This window comes from Falco biarmicus, chromosome 16 (assembly GCF_023638135.1).
Source record: "Falco biarmicus isolate bFalBia1 chromosome 16, bFalBia1.pri, whole genome shotgun sequence".
NCBI lineage: Eukaryota > Metazoa > Chordata > Aves > Falconiformes > Falconidae > Falco > Falco biarmicus.
The window spans coordinates 5,190,866-5,213,267 of NC_079303.1; the positions used below are offsets into that span (position 1 = coordinate 5,190,866).

The 22,402-nt window shown below is 55.8% G+C and overlaps 1 protein-coding gene across 3 annotated transcripts; it reads left to right on the forward strand.

The window, feature by feature from the left end:
• The first annotated feature begins 8,316 nt into the window (after nt 1–8,316).
• On the forward strand, nt 8,317–22,025 carry IKBKE (inhibitor of nuclear factor kappa B kinase subunit epsilon). 3 transcript variants are annotated; one of them, XM_056361734.1, is made up of 21 exons: nt 8,317–8,591; nt 8,744–8,844; nt 9,612–9,752; nt 10,120–10,249; nt 10,729–10,910; nt 11,201–11,361; nt 11,854–11,964; nt 12,346–12,414; nt 12,764–12,966; nt 13,370–13,434; nt 13,511–13,602; nt 14,192–14,293; nt 15,634–15,709; nt 15,797–15,909; nt 16,165–16,241; nt 16,492–16,531; nt 17,398–17,499; nt 19,449–19,545; nt 20,075–20,178; nt 20,455–20,526; nt 21,303–22,025. In XM_056361734.1, the coding sequence occupies exons 2-21, from the start codon at nt 8,758–8,760 to the stop codon at nt 21,334–21,336; spliced, it is 2,058 nt and encodes a 685-aa protein (XP_056217709.1). In that variant the 5' UTR covers nt 8,317–8,591; nt 8,744–8,757; the 3' UTR covers nt 21,337–22,025. The 3 variants fall into 3 exon arrangements, with proteins under 3 accessions (XP_056217709.1, XP_056217707.1, XP_056217708.1); XM_056361732.1 differs by having other exon boundaries at nt 8,321–8,591; nt 12,235–12,414; XM_056361733.1 differs by lacking the exons at nt 8,317–8,591; nt 8,744–8,844 and adding an exon at nt 8,868–9,458 and having other exon boundaries at nt 12,235–12,414.
• The last annotated feature ends 377 nt before the right edge of the window (nt 22,026–22,402 follow it).

The window sequence follows — 22,402 nt, forward strand, 5'->3', positions numbered from 1 at the left end:
TATGTATGTATTTTGATACCTGTTCAAAAAGAGTCTTTGGGTTTCCTGTGATGAATACCTCATATGTTGGGTTTGGGGAGTTTTTGTTGATTTTTTTTTTTTTTTCTTTCTTTCTTTCTTTCTTTCTTTTAAGGCAAGATTGTTCTTGCATAAAAGTAGGTTAAGATAACCAACTTCTCATAAATTTATTTACCGAATCAAAACACTTCAGAGTTTGGCAAGAAATTCTATCTGTTCCAGCCCCCCACCTTGCCCTTGGTGCAGAGCAAGTGGTCGCCTGGCTGCTCGCCTGCGCGCGTGGAAGAGCTCTAGCAATATTAAGACAAAAGAGGTGGTCATTGCAGATGGAGTTTGCTGCCTTATTTGTGTGTCAAAACCTCAAATTCAGTTGAACTCAGTTGAACGTTGTATAGGTTTTGTTAAGCATTTGAGAGATGTTCTTCGATAGAAATTGATGTCTCTAGTTAGCACTTCAGATCCTTTGCAGACTGTACTGGATGGACTGGAATGCTCTGTCGCCTGATGAAATACATATTGTAGGAACACGTAAAGGAGGCTGTGCTCTCAGCAGGGCATAGTTGCTAGTAAGGCAATAGTAATGATGGAAAAATACCCATTGAGGCGATTTGTCTGCTCAGCTCGGTAAGACGCGGAGCTGCCTGGTCCCTATCCAGCGCATCAGGCTTCGGTGCTTTACCCCTCTTGAGTTTGGGTGCGTGGTGCTGGTCAGTGGGCCAGGCTGGGGGTGCCTGTGCCGGGCAGGATGGAGCCCTGGCTGTATAGGGGTGTGCTGTGAAGTATAAGTACGCTTACTCACTGGTCTGTGAACTGCATGCTAGGAAAACTGCTTTAAAATTAAACAAAACAAAAAAAACTAGAAGGAAAACAGAAGCATTTGGGCACTCCCATCACTAATGAGCCTGTCCAGAACAGAAATTGAGTTTTAACAAGCTGGGGATTATTTATTTTGAGAGATTTTTTTTAATTTTTTTTTTTAGTTTTCACACCAATAATTAGCCTTTTTGCGGGCTAATCTGGCCTTGGCTACCATCCCACAAATGCAGTTGTAGAGATAAAGCTGTTTCTTTAGCGGATGGGTAGCGCTGGAGGCGGTGTGGAGGGCAGCGATGCTCACTCTCCTGGCTGGATCTCTGCGGGATGCTTCCAGCCTCGGGGTCTGGGCAAACGCCAAGCTCTGGGGTCTGAGCTTTACATATCCCTTTCAAAGATCATTCTCTCTCCAGATCAGCTTTCTGCTTCTCTCTGCGTGTGTGTGTGTGTGTGACAACCTGGTACTTGGGGGGGGGGAAAAAAAAAAAACACACAAAAAAAAAAAAAAACAACACAAAACCCAAAAAACAAAAAAACAAACCAACAAAAGAAAAAAAAATACTTGACCCCGCTGCCTTGTGCCCACCAAGGCTCGAGGGGGTGCAATGGTCTGGGGGTGGTTGTAATCGCTCTGCCTCCACCGCCCGCCCTGCCAGAGGGCAGATGAATTATTTTCCGGGCTTGGTTCTAGGAGGCTATTTCGGTGCATCTAGAGATGCCGAGACAGCGATGCAAGCCCTGGAAAATGTGAGGTGGTGGTTTGGAGTTTGGTTGTGTGGGTTTTTGGTGGGTTTTTTCCTGTTACATTTTGTGCTTCCTATAACGTAGTTTGAGACAAGAGAGCGTTGTTTTTTTCAACGATGGGCCAAAAAGAGGTGAAGGTGGAGAAGGGAGGGCAGCTCCCTCCTGTACTAATACTTGATCTACCAAGCTTCATACAGGGTAAATATTTAGCAGTTTGCAATGGAAATAATAGATAGACCCTTTCTTTTAAAGGCACTTAGTAACCTTACTTCTGAAGCGGACTTCACCAGCCTTTCTCTCCAGGCAGAGTCCTGTCGTTCGAGTAAGCCGAGTCCAAAGGGATTGGACTCATGAGCGTGCCAAACTGCTGGAGCAATACTTGTGAGCAGCAGGTTCTTCAAAAGACCAGCTCGATGTAGCCAAATATAGGGCAATTATCGACAACCATCTCTGACGCGTTTTAAAGGATCGCAGTGATGTCGTGGTTCTGCTGTAACGTAGGGAAGTTCGGTCGCAAAGTCTGGAAATCTTTTGTTTTCTGTGTCGGGCTGAAGCGTCGGTCCTGCAGTCATGGGCTCGGGCTCGATGGTGCGTTGGGGTTCAGGGGTTTATTGACGGCAGTTGTTTAGTGGTGGGATGGAATGTTCTTGCTAAAACGGTTTCCATTGTTCCATGTCTTCTACACCAATATATATATGGTGTATATATTAAACTGTGTAAAATTGTACTTTGTATATATAACTCTGTACAATATGGAGGTACATCCTTTTTTTTCCCTTTTGGTACAGTATTGTACAGTATTAGGCGTATATGTGTTGGAAATGTTAAATCCATACTGGGGCAACAAAATGTATCCATTGTCATTAGCAATAGTTTTGGAGAAATAAATGTTTTGGGTATGGTGGAAAGACTGACCTATGGACACCGGTACGTGATGCACAGAGCGAGCGTGTGGCCTGGGTTTGACCGAGGGATGGGCATCGCCGGCGGCTGCCGTCCTCGGCAGCAGCTCTGGCTGCTGGGAATTCGGGGGGATTTTCTTTCAATGGCAGCCGGCACCGGTAAGTGGGTGAAGAAGAACCCGCAGGATGCGGAACTACACCGTGTCCGTGGGCACGGGGGTGCTCGGTGGGGGGGGAAGGAGCCTGGCCCGTGGCACGGCGGTAGCGGGGGTCGGAGGAGCGGGTGATGGGGCTGTGGTGCTTCCAACACCGGCCACGAGCAGAGCCCCCACCCTGGGCTTGCACACACCTACCCGCGATAACAAGATTCAGTAGAGCACACACTTCCCTTGCAATGACCTGATTTTAAAATGCTTAATCTTCGTCATTTTCCTGGAGAGGATGGGCCTCCGGCAGGCTCTGGGAAAGAGGATTTAAGGTTGAGATTATGGATGGGATGGTTATTGTTACCCGGCCTTCCCCAGTCTCAGTTTGCAGCGTGCCTTTTCCAGAGCGCGGTGGGGAAGCGGCATCAGGGTTTTGTAATTTTGGATTCTCTTTGTTTAGGTTGCAAGGAATTAATTATTTACAGCGAGGTTTGATGTTTAACCGAGCAGTTTTGTGCTATGCTGGGAGTCAGCTGGGGACAAGGGACCCCTCTGTCCCCGGGGTGGGCTCCTGTGGTGATGGAGCATCCTGCAGGGACGGAGCATCCCATGCTCCCTGGGGACCAGGGCAAGGAAGGGGGCTCAGGCAGCTGCTCCCCCTGCGTGGGTTACATCCCGCGTTCTCCTCTAAACGCAGCTGCTGTAGGGGTGCAAGGGCTGGAAACCCAGGGTGCTTTTCCTCCATAATTCAGTAGGTGAAATCACAGTAGCTGCCTGGCGTGTCTCGAGTCGCTGCTGCAGAACCTTGTTTTGATGGGAAAACATCCGTTTTCTGCAGAGTCCAGGTCTACCTTGCAGCTAACGTGCCTCTAACGCACAATTTGGTTTTTTTTAATCCAGGGGCAGCAGTTTGGGGCTGTCACGGTGCCTTTGCCACCTGCCTGTGCCACCTCCAGTCCAGCTGCGGGGCAGCTCGGGGGAAGGGGGTTGTTTACAAACCTCGTCTGTGTGGGTTGGGGGGCTCCTGCCCCACATCCACATTCAAATGAAGTTGCAGTGCAGACCCTGGCACAGGGCTGGCACAGCCAAGTGCCCACCTTGGGTAGCCCTTGGGTAGGTGGCCCAAGTGCTGCCCATGGGGGCTCTGCCTGCACCAGGATGGCCCCAAGGGGCCTGGTGAGCCAGTGGCCACCTTGGCAAGTGGCAGCCGGGGGGATCCTGCCTGAGTGGCCCTTCTGCTAGCCTCCGTTGGTTTCTGGGGGACACGGGTCCCCCCGGCTGGGTGGTGGGGGCATTGGCTGGGGATCGGATGACACCAATGGGTCCTGATTTGCCATCAGCGGGGGCCGCTGTAATGAATCCATTAAACCCTTCTGATCGCATCGGTTCCCCCAACCTGCAGCTCGAGTCCCGCCCCGCCCCCCCCCCCCCCCCCCCCCCCCCCCAGCTGTAGGTTTGGGTTCAGCAACCAAACAGGGTGGGGGTGGGGGTTGGGGTAACCGTAGGATGGGGCTGTGCTGAGCTGGGACCCGCGGCCGGGCACTGCCTGGGCACGGCTTTGCTCTGCTGGGATGGCTGGGCTGCAGGCCAGGGCGAAGCCAGGTGTGCGGCCATGCATGCAGCCGGGTGTGCAGCCTCGCACACAACTGGGTCCGCAGCTTTGCATGCAGCCAGATGTGCAGTCTTGCATGCAGCTGGCTGGGTGTGCAGCCTTGCACACAGCTTTGCATGCAGCCGGGTGTAAAGCCTCGCACACAACTGGGTCCGCAGCTTTGCATGCAGCCAGATGTGCAGTCTGGCATGCAGCTGGGTGGGTGGGCAGCCTTGCATGCAGCTTTGCATGCAGCCGGGTGTAAAGCCTCGCACACAACTGGGTCCGCAGCTTTGCATGCAGCCAGATGTGCAGCCTTGCATGCAGCTTTGCATGCAGCCGGGTGTGCAGCCTCGCACACAACTGGGTCCGCAGCTTTGCATGCAGCCAGATGTGCAGCCTTGCACGCAGCTTTGCATGCAGCCGGGTGTGCAGCCTGGCATGCAGCTTTGCATGCAGCCGGGTGTGCAGTCTTGCATGCAGCCGGGTGTGCAGCCTGGCATGCAGCTTTGCATGCAGCCGGGTGTGCAGCCTCGCACACAACTGGGTCCGCAGCTTTGCATGTAGCCAGATGTGCAGCCGCATACCCCGCCTTGCATGCAGCTGGCTGGGTGTGCAGCCTGGCATGCAGCTTGGCATGCAGCTGGGTGTGCAAGCCAGCATGCAGCAGATGTGCAGCCCCCCAGCCATGGGTGCCCCCATGAAGGCTTCCCCTGGGGCCACCCCCCAAGCAGCAGCCTCCCGTGGATGTGTCCCCTGCCCGGCGTGTGCCCAGCAGCAGGGTTGGCACAGGGACAGCGTGGGGACCACAGCAGCCAGGGGCTGTGCCCTGCTTTTCTGTCCCAAGACCCCCAAGGACAAGAAGGTGCCTGCTGCAGGCAGAGCTGCTGCTTGCACTTTATGTTTTAGGTTTTGCTGCCACCAGCTGGAACAAATTATTTTTACACAATTTTAGTTTCAAGACCCTGTTTTGGTACTCCCAGCCCATAAGAGCATCACGCAGGATTTATCACGGCCCGGGGATCCTTACCACCTTTGGTGTTAAGCAGGATTAAGCTGGATTTCCCAGTTCCTGACCATGGATGCAAAGAGGCTGAGCAGGTCAGATGGGATTCGGGCACCAGCCTGGAGATGGGGAGGGTAAAATCCGCTGGTGGGGCAACCAGGGGAAGGAAATAAGCTGTGAAATCGAAAGGGGCAGCAAAAGAAAGGATAAGGGGGTCTGAAAGGAGCCAGGCACAACTCGGTGGGTGAGTTCTTGGGATTGGACTGGGATCTCCTGCTGAGGCTGGATCTGACTGTGCAACTGGCCAGGAGAGCTGCTGGGGTAACTGGGATGTCTTGGAGCCCCTGGGCGCCGCGGGCTGGCACCATCCCAGCATCAGCGATGTTGGTTTCAGGATCAGTGTGTTGGTTTCCCTTTCGGGCACGCCTGTGGATAACTATGTAAAAAGACTTGCAGCACAACCTGGAAATAATTTTTTTTTGAGGTGTTATAAGATATTTTAATGATTTCCTTCCTGTCTGTCTTCACCCCTCACTGGCCCAAGTCTGCTCACCCTTCAGCGAAAGCTGAAGCAACATGTGCGGGTCAGAAGCCTCAGAAAACGCCTGAGCCTGGCTTTTCTGCCTTTAAAAAAATCTTTGTTTCAGTTTCTTCTTGCAGTAAAGCACCAAACAGCAGGACGTGCCCCTTTCTCGCTGCTGAGGTCCTGTGCAGGAGCTGAATTTGTGAGGCCACGTGGGGCACGAGGCACCATCGCACCTACAGCAGCTCTTGGCCTTTGGGCAGCTCTGGGAGAAACTCCGCTGGAATTTCCCTCCAGAGGTTTTACTGGCCCCTCTTCCTTGTCTTAACTGCTCTGATCTACAGTTTCAGTAGCGGTCGGAGATGAGAAATGAGCTGCGCTTTTTTTCTGCGTGGGGAAAGGCTTCTCGAGCATCTCCAGCTCAAACCCATGATCTTCTGGGGGCGTGAGGGACACCCCACAGCAGCCCAGCCAGCATGTACCCACGCCGCATCTGCCGCCTGTGCCCACAGCCGATGCTGGGTGGGCAGAGTGATGGTCCCCTTGCAGGGGGGGGGACACAAGCACAGGCTGAAGGACACGGTTGCAGCATGCACAGAAAGTACGGCTGGAAACGACCTGAAGAAGTCACCCCCTCCCTTTCTCTTCCTGTTCGCCAAGCTGCAGCAAAATGACTTTGATCAAAGCGATTTAAAGTTTCACTTGGTTGCGCTCACGTCACTCGGCTGCACGCTGCCCTGGACTCCGCTGCCTGGCGCCAGCCCGGGACACCCTTTCGATAAGCCGGGGGCAAGGGCCAGCCCGTGCCTCGGTTTGTCAGCTCAGTAGCTCTCCCGTGGGTTTCTCAGGCAGATTGGCACGTGGCTGGGAAATAAAGCTCAGGAGTAATTAGGAAACTAGTTAGGTGCAGAGTTTGTGTGCAGGCTGGTGAAGTGGTGTATCGGTTTTTGGAGGCACCACAAGCTGATGTACTCGCACACCTTTGCAGGCTTCATTTTGTGAGGACAGGGCCTTCAGGCGCACGTCCACGCCAGCCAGAAATAATTCCTGCTAGTGAGACCCTGGCTGCTGGCGCTGCCATGGGTGAGGCGTGCGTGTCCCTGAGCTAGGAGGTGTGAGCAGCCCCGCTCTGCTCTGTGCACACAGTGGGGGTGTGCCCCGAGCACCCCACATGCCACATCCTACCTGGCTCTGCATCCTGCATTCCACATCCCACCCTGCACCCTGCTCTGCATCCCACATCCCGCTCTGCATCCTGCACCCCACATCCCACATCCTACCTGGCTCTGCATCCTGCATTCCACATCCCACCGTGCACCTGCTCTGCATCCCACATCCCGCTCTGCATCCTGCATCCCACCCTGCCCTGCATCCTGCATCCCCCATCCCGCTCTGTATCCTGCATCCCACCCTGCCCTGCATCCTGCATCCCACCCTGCCCTGCATCCCGCATCCCACCCTGCATCCCGCATCCCACCCTGCCCTGCATCCCGCATCCCACCCTGCACCCTGCATCCTACATCCCACCCTGTCCTGCATCCCACATCCTGCCCTGCATCTCCCCCTGCATCCCAGCTTCCAGCCCATGCCATGAACCCCTGCCTGCTCTGCCTGCTGCTTCCCACCCTGGCCAAGCCAGGTGCCAAGGGTTTGGTGGTCCTGGTCCCCCTGTGGGGACATCCCATGGAGGTGCTGCTGCAGCTCTGGGTTGGGTCCCCAGTGGGGGCTGTGCCATGGCCCTGCCGTGAGGACCATGGGGTGCTGCCCGCTGATGACGTGGGATGGACAGTGGCCATGTTCAGTGGGGCACAGCGAGCTCAGCCCCAGCACAGCCACCTTCGCCTTTTCTGGCTGAGGTAAGGTCTGGATCTACCGGATCGATGTGAATCGCTGCATGATTCCCAGTGAGAGTGATGCTGGAGGTGCGGCTTGGGAGGAGCCGCTGTCGGAGCCGAGGAATACCCTGAAATCTCCCCTCTGCGCATCTCTGAGACCCTCTGGAAGTGTTTGCCAGAGTTGGGTCCGGCTGCATCAGTTGTTTCGCGTGCGTGGGGGATGGGTTTGCGGCTGGGGGAGGCTCAGGGTTGTTGGCTCTGTTGCACCTGCTTCCTCCCTCCTTGCCTGCACTTTACTATGAGCAGTTTGACCTGCTCACGGGCTGCCCCGGGGATGGGGAGCTGCGCTCCTGCGGGAGCCATCCCTGCAGCTGGAGCGGGAAGCCTCTGCACCGTGCATGGCAGCTGGCACAGCTGGTGAGCACCCGCCTGGAGCAGCCAGCGGCTCTGTAAAGCAGGACGGTGGCAGCAGCTCCTGGCAAACGCATCCCGACGTGCGATGCTGTGTCCTGAGCACCAGCCCTGGGCACCACAGGTGCCCGGCACAGCTAACAAAGGCTGAACGCAGAACCTGCCTGCAGATCCCGATCCGATCCTGCTTCCCATCTCCCTGCCCCAGGCAGGGCTGCGTGGTGGTCAGTGCTCAGCACCAGCTGCTGTTACCAAAGTCCATCCCAGCCCCGGCCACAGAGCCAGCGGAGCCCAGCCTGTCTGGGGATGACTGCAACTGGGAATTTTTTTTCTCGAGCAGGAAGCTGAAGCATTTCCTCCTCCAGCCGCAGCTGATGCTTGCAGAGCGGGTTTTGCAATCCCATAGGTTTCTGTTCTCGGGGCGGGGAGGTGCCTCACACCACCTTGCAGCTCGGCATTTGTTTGCTCGTATTTTTTTGCATCTGTCAGTGTTTTGCTGCCAGCCCCGGCAGGTCCCAGCCACAGGGTGGTTTGTGGCAGCGCCAACAGCTCCAGCCCATGCGCAGCCCTTCGCCTGGTGCTGCCCGCTCGGCGCTGGCGAGGTAGGAGGCTGGCAGCTGCCTGCCAAATTGATCCCCCAGCCGGCTTTTTTGCCTCGACCATTGCCCGGCAAGGACGGACCCACGCTGGGGTCTGGTGTCAGGGCTGGCAGAGGCCAGCGGCCCCCGGGGTGACCCCTGTGCTGCCCCCGCAGCGGTGCTGCTGGAGATGCAGAGCACACCCAACTACCTCTGGAGCACCGAGGACCTCCTGGGCCAGGGAGCCACGGCCTGCGTCTACAAAGCCCGCAACAAGGTGAGCGGGGGCAGCGGGGGGGACAGCCACCCCAACGCCACGGTGTCCCCGTGCCCCCATCCCTCCTGCCCCACGGCGCGGGGACGCCTGCGCTGCCCTCTGCTCACCCTCCCAGCAGCTCCCCGGCCGCTGGCAGCGCTGGGGGCGGCTTTGGGTTTTATTTTCATTTTTTCTTTGGCTCCTTCCCGGCTGCAGGCACCGGCTCAGGTCTGTGGGGCCGGGGCAGCTTTTGGGGTGCTGGCAGCCAGGTCCTGTGCACCAGCTGCATGGCAGGGGGAAGGAGCTGTTTGCAGGGGAATGCCCAGAGGTTTTGAAAACCCCGTCCTCGGTGATTTGCATATTTCATGCAAACACTTGCCAGTGTTGGAATAGAGCCTCTCCGCCTTGCTGGCCTTTGAAGTTCATTGAGCAAGCTGTCTGTGCACGGCGTGGGGCAGGAGGGGCGGCTTCGCAGGGGGGTTGGAAACAGCCCCATCCCCGGGGGAACGGGCAGGGAGCGGGCAGGGAGCAGGCAGGGAGCTGCCGGCTGCAGCTCCAGCCACCAACTTGTTATGAAGCTGAATAAACACACTGACACGCAGCACGTGGGCTTCAGGGGCAGGAAGCAAAGGGAGGTGAGTATAGGCTGTGGGACGCCTGTTCAGAAAAGACGTTGTAGTGTCAGCGTGGTTTCATCCCGAGCGGGATGTGGGAGCGGTGAGGAGCTGCTTAGGGCATGGATGGTGTCCCCTCCCATTTCCTTTTTCTCTTTTTCCTCTTTTTCCCAGAAATCAGGAGAGCTGGTTGCTGTGAAGGTTTTTAATAATGCCAGCTACCTCCGGCCCCAGGAGGTCCAGATGAGAGAGTTCGAGATGCTGAGGAAGCTGAACCATAAAAACATCGTCAAATTATTTGCCGTGGAGGAGACGGTAAGGGGACCGCAGCTGGGCTGGCGATGTGGAGCTGGTGTGAGGAGCAGCGGTCCCAGGCTGCCTCCTCCTCCCACCTCCCTCTGGCTCCGCACCACCAGCCTTTCAAGCACTGGGAACACTGGTAGCACTAGGTCCACTGGTAGCACTGGGTCACTGCTCTGCAGCTCAGATGTGACCGGCTGTTGTCCCCCAGCCAGTCGCGTGGCACAGCGGGGACATTCTCCAACACTGGTTTGTCTGAGCAGGAGAAACCCAGGGACCCGCCAGCTGAGGGAGGGGACCTTGTTCTGCCCGGGGGGGTGGGGACAGGCCACCAGCTGGGACATAGGGTCGGCCGAGCCCTGACGCCTGCTCCCCGCCGCAGGGCAGCACCAAGCAGAAGGTGCTGGTGATGGAGTACTGCTCGAGCGGCAGCTTGCTGAACGTGCTGGAGGACCCAGCAAATGCCTTCGGCTTGGCTGAGTCTGAGTTCCTCATCGTGCTGCAGTGCGTAGGTGAGTGCGGGGCTCCTTGTGCCCCCAGCCCATGATGGGGAGCTGCCCCCACCCCCCCTGGTACAGCCCTGGGCAAGGCGCTGCGGGCTGGGGACCTCATGGTGCTGGTGGGACCCTGTGGGCACTGGCCCCGGGCTGTGGACGTGGGGGCTGACGGGCACAGATCGCCCCTCTGAAGGGGGGGGTTGCAAGCTTGGTGTTCGGGGGAAGCCTGAGGGTTTCTCCTGGCAGACCTGCTCCGGGAAGCGGCTGGGGGAACAGGCTGTGCCCCGTGATGGAGGAGCACGAGGGCAGCGCCCAACCCTGTGCTCGTTCACCCTCTCCATCCCCCGGTCATGCTGGTCCCATTTAAGCACAGCCAGCCCCGGGGTTCATCCCCTCTCCGGCCCTTCTTATGTTCCTGCATTTAAGCAAAACCCTCTGGAGGCTTTTGTGCTCCAGCCCCGCGCACGAACGCTGCCTTCCCACCTTGCACCCAGTGGCAGGAATGAACCATCTCCGGGAGAACGGCGTGGTGCACAGAGACATCAAACCCGGCAACATCATGCGGCTGATGGGGGAAGATGGGCAGAGCGTCTATAAGCTGACGGATTTTGGGGCTGCCCGAGAGCTGGATGATGATGAAAAGTTTGTGTCTGTCTACGGGACGGAGGAGTATCTCGTGAGTAACAGCGGGTCGCCAGTCTGGTGACCACTGGGAGTCCTGGGCGAAGCTGGTCCCCATCCCTCCATCCAACAGTGGGGCAACCTGTAGGGAGGACTCGGAGAGCCCAGTCTCAAAGGGGCCACGTTTTCCGAAGAGGGAGGGCTCAGCATTTTCGTTGTAGAGTTACCAGTGACGTTTTATTTGGAGGATCCCACAGTAGAAGAGGCCAAAGCCAGCAGCCAGCGTTCATTCCCAACGCCCAAGGCTTGATGCTGGCTGCAGCGCTCTCTGCTTCATCCCTGCAGCACCCGGACATGTACGAGCGAGCGGTCCTGCGCAAGCCGCAGCAGAAGGCGTATGGTGTCACCGTTGACCTCTGGAGCATTGGCGTCACCTTCTACCACGCTGCCACTGGCAGCCTCCCCTTTGTCCCCTTCGGGGGACCTCGCAGGAACAAGGAGATCATGTAGGTACCGTGTCCGCTGGGGAGGGCTGGTGCTGCTGCGTGGGGAGGTGGGACCGTGGCTGGTGGCCCTGGGGGCTGCAGGAGAACCTGGCTGGGGCTTGGTGCGTGCCAGCAGCCCCGTGACACTGTGCGCTGTAGTTTGCTGCTCGTTTAATCCCGTGTAGCCTGAAAAGCCCCGAAATGCAGCCCGTGGGGAGGGCGCGTGTGCAGTGTGGTAACGGGTCTTTGTCCCATTTACCACATTTGCCCTCAAAATGCATTCTCATGACTTTGTGGCTAAACAGCTGAAAGAGGAGGCAGGGCTACTGTTTGCTGGGAAGTTTTTGACTGTTTCTTGCAGTATTTTTCCTCTGTGTATTTTTTCCCTTTCTGTGAATCGTGCCTTTCCCAGCCCATCCGTGCTCTGCCCTTTCCCTCTTCGCTGAACCCGAGGGACGTAGTGCCCAGGTGTCACTCGCCCCGGTTCAGCTGCAAGCAGCATCCTTTCAACAGGTACAAAATCACCACCGAGAAGCCTCCTGGAGCCATCGCAGGGGTCCAGAGGCAGGAGAACGGGAGCATCGAGTGGAGCTACGAGCTGCCTGTCACCTGCCAGCTCTCCGCGTGAGTGTCCCCTGCCAGGCTGGGCTCTGGCTCTCGTGTCCTGGCACAGTGGCTGGAGAGGGCATCCCGCCTCGGACCAAATGGGAAGGCTTAATGAGGCAGACGAGCTTTCCAGCTGCGGGTGTCACAGTTCCCACACCAGGTCTTTGCTTTACAGCCGGGAAATGGGGGTACCAGAGAGGGCAGCGGCTCCATCGGTGCGGGTGCTCAGCACCCTGAGTTTGTGGCTCAGGGTTATGCCGCCCTGTGCAAACATTTCTGCTGCTGCAGGGGGCTGAAGGACCAGCTGATACCCATTTTGGCCAACATCCTGGAGGCGGATCAGGAGAAATGCTGGGGATTCGACCAGTTTTTTGCAGAAACCAATGACATTTTGCACAGGATCGTGGTTGACGTCTTCTCCCTGCAGCAAGCTTCCTCACATCGCATCTACATCCACTCCTACAACACGTAAGGATGCCGAAGTCACATTAAAAGCAGATTTGAGAATCGAGCTCAGGACCCTCGCCCCCTTGTTTCAGTAGGTGAACGTGGGGGGAGCGCCCGTTCCCTTTGCACCACAGTTAAGCCAGGTTAAAACCAGCCTTTGCCGGGGCGTGTGCTAACGGGGAGCTGTTGGCTCCTGGCACAGCACATGGAGAGCCCCAGGGATGCTGTCTGGGGCTCTGCTGACCCTGTGGGGTGTTTAGCTCTGAGAAGAAGGTGGCAGGCTGTTAAAGTGATGGTACTCTCAGCACTCACCTCATCGCTTATTCCCCGTCCTTTTCTTTTTCATTTCCCCGTTTCTTTTTCATTTCAGTACTACCAAGTTTTTAGATGCCGTCTTCAAACAAACAAACATAGTCCCTCACCATCAAGAATACTTTTTTGAAGGTCATCTGTACGAGTTAGATCCTAATCTACAAGCTCATAATTTCTGCAAAACCACAGAGTACAACCCTCTGACCTTGCTGAGCACCGCTGAGCAGCCAGAAGACGTCCCAGGAGTCAGATACAGAGACCGTGAGTACTGTTGGCTTGGAGATGCATCACAGCATGCGGTGTAGGTGCCGTAAGAGAGATTTGCTTTAATTATTATCCTAATAGATGCCAGTGCACAGCAGGGGGTGGAAGGTTATGATGCCAGGGTAGGATTTGGAGGTTTCAGGGTCAGTTTTCCTCTGCTGTGTGCAGTTCCTCCATGTCTGCCGGCCACACTGGGTGGTTCGTGCCTTTGTCTGTGTTTCCAAAATATCTTGGAGGGCTGCGCTAAGCCTCCAGCATCGCAGCTGCTCCTGTGCCTGAAGTCCTGAGCAGCTGCAGGGTTTGCTTCGGCGGGTGTGGGATGTCCCTGTGGGGCTGCAGCCACGGCTCGGGGTCTCCCAGCTCACTCCCAAAGCACCCTGACCTCCGTCTGTCTTTCCAGCGGCACTCGAGTTCCCAAAGTTCGCCCCCAAGGTAGACGTGGTGGCCGACTGCGGTGCAGCCAAGGTAGGCGCGGTGTCGGCGGTGCCAGGGCAGCCCCAGCCACGGGGCACAGCCACCAGCAGTGCCCTTTGCTTTGCAGAGCGCGGTGGGTGCCGCGCACCAGACGCTGCGCATCGCCCGGGCCCTGCGGCGCTGCCGGGAGCTGCTGGCCAGAGGTCTCCACTGGGTGATGTGAGTGGGGGCGGCGCGGGGGGCACCCATCCCTGCCCAGCGCCCAGAGGGTTCTGCTTTAGGAGTTTAAACCGCTCAGGGTTTTCCAGCCTCTTCCAGAGGGTGCAGGACCGCTGGGTCTGGTGGGACGTGGTCATGGGGTACTGGGAGGGAGCCCAGTGGCCAGCGTGTCCCCTGTGCCAGGCTGTGAGGGAGTTGGACCTGTAGGAAGATACCGTTTAGTGCCATGAGGATGCTCCTGTCCCCATTTGTTACTTTTGGGTCACTTTTCCCAGTTTAGGAGATGCTGAGGAAAACAGCGTTATTGTTATTATTACTATTACTATTTTCATTGTGCATTTTCACTGTCCCGCCCATTTCCTTTGGGGCAGGAGCTTTTTGTGCACTGGCAGGATGGTGCTGAGTGGGTGAGAGCCCTCCTGCCTGTGAGCTGCACCCAGTTTTACATGCATCCACCCCCCCATTTTCTCACAAGCAGCCAGAGAGGAGCCACTGGCTCCATCCTAACCCCCTACCACGGCGGCTGGCCCTGGGATGGAGGCCAGGCTGCCGGGGACCACGGCGGATGGACTGTTTTCTTTCTTGGCAGTGGGAACCTGAAAACAGATTGCTCGAGGATTTTGGAGCAGAGGAGAGGGGCTCTCTCTGTGCTCGCCTGCCTGCAGCTGACTGAGGTGAAGATCCATGGGCTGTAAGTGTGGCTTTGGAGCCTTTGGGGTGCAGGCTCTGGGCTGGGGCAGGCAGCAGCGCTGCGCTGAGGCTGCTGCAGATAAGATGTGGGACTCTTAAAGGTGCCTGAAAAATCAGAAATAAGTAAAATTCCAGGAAGGAGCTGGTAGCTGGAAGGTAAGAGGCTTTTTTCACTGTTTGTGGAGGCTGTGGGAAATGAGCCGCTCTGCTGCTTCTCCCTCTGCTTCAGTTTGTAACGATCGGTCCCTGGTTTCACTGCAGCCCAGAATTAAGTCCCTGTTCCCTGGCTCTTGCTCCAGCGTTTTCAGACTGTTACAGCCCATGAGCTGCAAAGTGTGAGGAGACAGGGCTTGCTGCTGCCAGCATGTGGGAAAGGGGGAAAGAGCCACCGCTGCCAGCAGAGTGCAAATAACAGGCAGGGTGGCATCAGCTGCCCAGTCCCCACTGGGCTCTGGCCACCGTCACCGGCCCTGACCCCTGCAAGCAGCCCCGGAGAGCCGAGCGCGGGGAGCATCGGGCAGTGCCGGGAGGGTGGCAGCCCATCGTGCCGCGTTCCCACCGAGCTGGCATCCCGCCTGGCTGCACCGTCCGAGGGGCTGGGTTCCCATTCCAGAGGCTCCACTAACGCAGCGTTCATCAGGGGCTGAATTACAGGGAGACCCTGGGCTCTCCTCCCCATAACCGATGCGCCCACGCCCACCCGCGCTGCCCCAGGGAAAGCTGAACCCATTTTATCTAAAGTAGCTCACAGTTATTTTGCTTTTCTGTTTTGTTGCTATTGTGGTGGAAAATTCTTTCCTGCTGGGTTGCTGTTCTTTTATTCTTTTCAATTTAGCAAGTCTCTTAATTTCCATTTCATCTGAAAAGATAGGGACACATGGTTCCCATTGACTCCAGCCGGATTAGCGCAGGGCTGTAGTGCCAAGAGCACTAATGCTGCAGCTGGATGCTGCTGGCTTATCCATCCCTTCGAACACGGTCCGGATCAGGCGTATTTCTGCTGACTTAGCCAGCGTGCACCACTTGGCGTTACATCCCATGCCAGCTGCAGGGAGGCAGGCAACATCTGATCTGGCGTAAAGCCAGTGGGTACAAAGCTAACAATTTTGGAACAAATTGGACACAACGGGGTGAGGGTTTTTTTCCCCGTGTCAGCACTTTGCATCTGGTGGCTCAGTTCCAGTACCCTGAACGCAGAGTTACTGCCCGAGCAAACGCTGCCCAGCTCCCCCGGGGACCCTGGTGCTGCTTCCACCATGGGATGGATTTTCTTTGCCCAGGTGACGGCTGCCTCCGGCTTATGCTCTGCTTAAGGAATATTCATTTTCGGACTTTTTTCAGGTACGAAGCTGCTCCTGCCGGCAGTGGGGTGCTGGCTCCGAAGGACGTGGCCATGGTGAAGACAAGGCTGCAGCGGGTGAGCCCGGTGGGCGCGGGGCCAGGAGCACCCGCAGGCACAGGCAGCGTTCGGAGCAGCCAGCCCGACCTTCCTCCTCACCCGCAGGTCGCCGAGGAGCTCTCTCAGTGCTCCCACAGCATCTTTGACTTTCAAGGGGTGCTGGATGGCATTTTGTCTGAACTGGTGAAGCACAGGCAGCAAGTGCACGAAGACAAAAGGTTCGTAGCACCGGTTTTACCAAAATCCCTGCCAACGCTCTGCTGTTCTCCGGCCGGATTGAGCAGACGTCGCTGCATGTGCCCAAACAGCCACTCAAACACCTTTCCACAGCCCTGTGCACACACGTGTGGTATTGCGTGGTGCCCCTATGTACAGGCGTGGGTGGCAGCCGTGTCCCCTAGTTACAGCATCGCCCCAAAGTGCTGATTTCACCCCGACCTCATGCCCTTCCTCCTCCCCTGTCCCGAATGCAGCATCCGGCAGATCGAGTGCTGCCTGGAGAAGATGCAGCTGATCTACAAGCAGTTCAAGAAGGCCAGGATGTGTCTGCGTAAGTGACAGGGATGGTGTCCCCCGGGGGCATGGGGCATGGGGCTGCAGCAGGAATCTCCCTGCGCTGGCCTGGTAGAAAAATGGATTATTTCAGTTTGCTGGCTTTAGCGATTATTTCTGTGCCGTGACAGTAGTCCCAGGGGCTGCAGCCCTGAAAAGCCCTTTGAGTGATCTCTGTGTGTTGTGGAATTGCCCGTCTATTCGGTTATGAGTAGGAAAACGTGGTGACCAGCTTCTTTCCTCCCCAGGGCTGGGCTACAACGAGGAACAAATACACAAGCTGGATAAGTAAGTCCCGACCGTCTCCCCTTCCAAGGACTTGCCCCGTGCTGCAGCCAGACAGGTGTTTGGGGTTTGGGGTTGAATCCCAAGGGGATGTCAAATGTTCCTGGGTCACTAACGCTGAGAGGGGGCACCTATAAGCGGCTTCTTGGATGGTTCATCGATGCAGGACCTTTCGCAGCGAAGTTGTCAAGCTACCAGCTATTTCAGATGAAGATGTGGGAAAACCTCTGCAGACTTGGGGACAGGGAGTTGCTGCTGGGCCAGATCCCTGCGTGGGTCTGCAGGGATAAGCACATTTCAGGCTGTTGCTCACACAGTGCTTATGCATTTTATGGCCATTTATTTGCTGAGAGGCTGATCTAGAAAGTGTCTATGCCTTCATATCTGCTTAACTTTCAGTGGGAGTAAAGTCTCTGATGGCTTTTGTGCCTCTAAAAATCCTCTTTTGGGGTTCTGCTGAAACCAGGGGGATTTAACACGGGCAAGAAATAAAACGCACACTTCAATATATGGTATGGACGGTGAAATTTAACAGGCAGCTTCTATATCTTAATCGATCTTCAGTCTAACCTTGGACATTTGCCTTAAACTCCAGGGCAAAGACTTCTCAGAAGTGCCCCAGGGGTGGGGATGACAGCCCAGCTGAGCATCCCTGCCTGCGGCCCCCTGGCCCCCGAAACCTCCCTCTCCTCTTCATCACAATTAGGTTTTGTTTCCTCCGTAACACTGATGGAAAATTCACTGCTGAGCACCCCGTGCCCCCTCCTCCATTCAAGAGCCAGCTTTCGGTCTCCTGCCATGAGAACTGTGATGTCCATTTTCATGCATTTAAGGAAATAATGGTGTTCTCTCTTTTTGTCTCATTTTAGGGTGAATTTAGGGCATCTGGCCAGGAAGGTTCTGTTGATTTTCCAGGACAACTGTGTCCAGCGGTACCAGGAGGCCCTGGCCCTCCATGGCAGCAGGATGAGGTACCAGCCCCTGCCCAGCTCTCGCCTGGGGTCTGGGGGCTCTGGCTTTCAGGGAGGAGGCTTTCCACTAGTCCAGGGCTTCCCAGTGCTCTCAGCTATTGATTGAGTATTGAGACATGGATGGAGATGATGTTATTGTTAACTGCTGCTGAGGGACTCATAAACAGGTAATAAGACCTTAAAGAAGCAGCTCTGTGAGTGCTAGAAGTCCTGCTGCGTACGCTGGTTCTTTCCCCTGCCGTGTATTTCTGCCCTCTTGTTTTAAGTTTGTGGTCGTTTTTTTAAAAAATCCCCCTAAACTTGCAGCTTGAGTTCAGGCAGCTGGTTTCCTCACTCTCTGACTAGGAGAGGTTATTTTATCAGGACAAAATTGCTATTGAGATGAAGAGATCTACTCATTAAGCATGATTTTCTGTTAAATGGTGTTTGGGGAGTAAGGCATAGAGCAGATTACCTTGCCGTGATTGAGTGCAAGCCACCGACTATCACAGCAGCAAAGAGCGGGGGGGGGGGGGGGGGGGGGGGGGCGCAGCTGGGGGAGGAGGATGCCGCAGAAATTACTTTTATTGCAAGGTTGCTTTTAGAGAGGAGCATTCATCCCCTGGGCTGCCAGCGTGGGTGGAAGAAGAATGATTTGCTGTGATGCTTTAGAATTAAATCCAGCTTTTGACCTGGCCCCTAGTTCTGGTGCGGAGTAGCCCTGCATAGGATTTACTAGGGGGAGGATTTTTAGGCTAGAAGTTTGTCCCAGGTGCTCTGGAGTGCCCCAGGAGCAGCAGGCAGTGCCTGCCCTCTCCCTGCTTCTCCCCTTTTCCAGCCTCAGCTTGTGCAGCTGGGGGGGGGGGGGGAGGTCCGTGCTGCAGACCCTCACCTGCAGGCAGGTTTTGCTTTGGGGACAGAAGCTGTCACCCATGGCCATGTCCCATCACGGGGCCACAAAATCTCCCCTTGGCTTCAGCGGGAATCTTGTCTCGGGGTGAGATTCCTCCTGCGTATGGAGCCCCACGGGATGCAGCAGCCCAGGAATCTGCACTAAAGCCAGGCTTTTACCTCTGCTCGCAGGGAGGAAAAGCTTCTGTGTGCTTTTCTGGAGTATTTTTGTCACTGGTTTTCTGTCCTTAAGGAGAAGGCATCATGAGTCACAGCTGGATATTTTTAATTCACTGTTACTTCAGTTTTAATTGTCCTGTTCTTCCTGCTAGCAGCCAGGGTTTGTGGTGTGGGGGCTGTTTTTCTGGGGACCGGAGGTGGAGCGGTCACCTTAAATATTCTTTCCTTTTTTTTCTTTTTTCTTTTTTTTTTTTTTTTCCTAAAGCCAAACCAAACCTATCTTTATACAGCTCGCTGGCAGCATGGCACCTCCACCCCAGGGCCCCAACACCCTGGCAGGAGCAGAGCAGTTGCCCCCCCCCGAAAATCCAGAGACTGGGGCAGAGCGGAGGGATCACTGGTCACACCGTCCCCTCCAGCATCAGTGGTGCTGCCTGCACTGAGGCTGGCCCCGGGAACGTGCTCGAGGGGCAAATTTTCTGCCCTCCAATACACTTCAAATGCGAAGGGAGAGCATGCAAAAAGAAATGCAAACCCGAGGACCCTTTCCGAGTACATGCTCAGTCCCCCACGAGACACAGAGGACCGGCCGGTGCAGCACTTAGGGCAGAAGTGATGAGCTTGAGCTGTCTCATATAAGCAGCATTTTCTCCAATTAATTTGCTATTAGTGTTATTTGGATAACCTGGCCTACAGTGGCTATTAGCAGAGCTGCAGCCATAACTACAACGCTGTTGTGACTCATTTGCTTTCCTTCAGGATTTTAACTTGGATCCAGAAAGGTTTGCTGAAAGCAGTACAGAATTAAACCACACACAATTAAAAAAAAAAAAAAATACCCACACTGCTGCTGAACATTGACCGGGAATTTTGAATTTTGTTGTCGTTTTTCTTTCTAGGAAGGTTTGTGAGATAAAGAAGCATCTGAAGAGGCTCAGCAACCGCATCAGCACCTGCAGTGTGGAGACGATGGAGTGCCAGGACTGCCTGCAGAGCGTAGGTGCCCGCGCGGGGTCCTGCCGGGATGCTGCTGCCCACCCTCTCCCTGCTTCCCCCTAACGCTGCTGCTCCCCTTCCCAGCGCCCACCCTGTGCGTCTGGAGCAGGGAAACACCAGAGGATCTGTGAACAGCTTGCTGCAGCTCTCTGTGGGTGATCCACACTGGAGAGCTTGCTTCCCCCCACTACGTGGGCAAGGAATGGATAAAGCCCCAGCAGTGACATCCCTGGTCTGGGGTGGGGGCCCCGGGGGGATCGGTACCCAGTAAACAGGAACAGCAGCAGTAGAAAAATGATGCTTCACCTCCAGCTCTCAGGATGGGTTACCTGACAAGCCACCTGGTAGATGCTCTGGTCCTCTGGTTATTTTATTTCATTTGTCCCGAAGTGGATGTGCTGGCCGTGGCTATGTAGGCATCATTTCCCCAAGTTTTGTCCTGGGGGGGGCAGGCGCTGCAGCACCGGCGGGCACAGCACCGCAGACAGCCCGCTGCCTGCCAGGGGCTGCCACGTCTCTCCCTCTGCAGGCTCTGGACAGGTTTCTCCAGACAGAGAAACGGAGCTTGGCCCCGGTTCCTCCTGCACCTTTGCCCGTCCGTCTGAGCCAGGCACGCCAGGAGATGGCCTTTCGGTGGGTCCTTTGGAAGAGGCTTTTGCCGACAGCTCAGTTCCCCAGGGAGAAGCGGGATCTGCTACTGCTCATCCTGGGCACGAGCAACAGGGCGAGCGTTGGGCGAGGGCTCTGTGGCTGTGGGGACACTCTGCATTCAGCCCATCACCGTGGCCCTGCCGAGTGTGATGCTGGCTCAGTGACCCGGGGTGGGGGTGGGTCCCTGCCAGAGGGGGTCCTGCGGGGGGTGGGGTGCTGAGCAGCACGGGGGTAAGGGGCTGCTTGTGTCCCCGGCAGGATGCAGGAGCTCCTGGAGCAGATGAGGTCAGTAACTTGTGATCTCCAGTTCAACAACAGCATCATCGAGAGGTGAGTGAAGGCACCCAGAGACGCTGCTCCGAGCGGCAATTCCTGGCCCTAACACCAGACGTGGCCGTGCAGACCTGGGAAGCGGTGGTGGGTCTGGGTGGGCTCCATGGGAGCCCATGGATGAGCTTCAGCATGGGCAGCCGTGCCTGGTGCCGAGCACAACCGCAGCTACTCCTGGGGCTGGTTCACATGGGGGTTTTAATGGCACTGAGTTTACATCATGATCTGGCAGCAAAGAGAATTTATTTATCTTGGAAGCTTAAACATGAACTTCTGCAAATGTTATGTCATTTCTACACCATCTTTCCAGCCTTCTTCCTGTGCTGCTCAGCACTGGCAGCTGCTGACTGCCACGGAGAAGTAGAAACTTTCTGGATGAAACTCAGTGCAAAACCCAGCAACCTACTGCTGACAAACCCCTCTGCGTTTCTTCCTATGCAGCCTTTTTTGGTTTTTTTGGGGGGGATCTTGATGCAAATCAACAACGTGAATACGCGTATCAAAATGTCAGAGAGTTTCAGATCAGATTTTGAAAGAAAAAAAGAAATGGGTGACTCAGCCCAGCCCTGTTTTTGTAGGACCACCTGTGTTGTTGCAGCACGTCCACTGTGAATAAGGGGATCAGAAAGGTCTGGTGTGCTCTCGGTATGAAGAGCTTAGCCCAAGAGGCACAGGAGCCAGCCCAACGATTAGTGTCCAGCCCAAACTGTAGTTTGGGACTGCATGAGCCCAGGCGAGCCCTCCCTAACCTAAAGCCTCTGGTTTTGTGTCTGCAGGTTGAGTGGGGCTGCCCCCACTCCCGGCATTTGAGAGATGGTGAATTTGCAGCTGCTGAAGCAAACCACTTCCCCCAGCAGGGAACACGTACGGCACTTCGGGGCCAGAGCGACGGAGGCGTTTGACATTCGTGCTGGAGGAGCTCTCTGTGTCCTACCTCTCGCTCCAGCACTTTTGCACAGTTCACCAGCATTACACCAGCATTAGCTTTGAGTGGCTTGCAAGCCTTGAGCCTTCAAAAGTGTGACCAGAAAATTGGGTGGGTTTTGGTTTGGTTTTTTTTTTTTGTTCTTTTAAAATGTACTTGAAGGACTTGTTTTTCTAGCTTCTCTGTATCACCACATTGGATGATGAAGAGGCTAGACCGATAAATTAGGCCCTCTTACTCCTTTAGGGATTACTCCCATTTTTAACGTACGCCTGCTCCCTGAGGCTTTGTGGAGCGGGGCAGGGGTCCAGGGCAGGAGGGATGCTGTGCCCGATGGATGAGAGACCGGACCCAGCACAGAATGGCTCCAGTGCTCTGCCCAGAGGTGAGAGCCCAGGGAAGACAAAAGCCACAGACCTCTGCCCACGGGCACTGCAGCCTCCCCTCCTGCTTCAGGGCTTCACCTCCAGCCCAGCACCGTGCCTGGGCTGCTCAGGGGTATCGGAATGGGAAGCCAAGGGAGGCCTCTCTTTTTTTGGTATGTTTCTATAAATGCAACTGAGTTCTGTGTTTATGCACGTGGGGGTGTGTGCCTTCTCCAAACAAGCCTGAACTGAAACTGTGGCTCCAGCCACCGAACCCGGGGATGCTGCTGAATGCCAAGGCAAAATTGCAGATGAAAGGGCACCCATGAACGTTCTCCAGACACATCTCTGCAAGAGAAGGCAGGGATATTCCTTTTTCTTTTAAGTGAAAGAGGAAAAGAAATCCTAAGCATCCACCTCTCTGCAGGGTGAAAGGATGCATTCATCTGTGGAGGTGACGGCAGCTGGGGTGGCAAAGCTGGGACAGGGACAGGAGGGACCCAAGCGGGTGCTCTGTGGGGCTGGCTGTGAGCATGTGGAGCTGCCCTGGGAAGATCGTGCCCAACACGTCACTCCTGTTACGCTC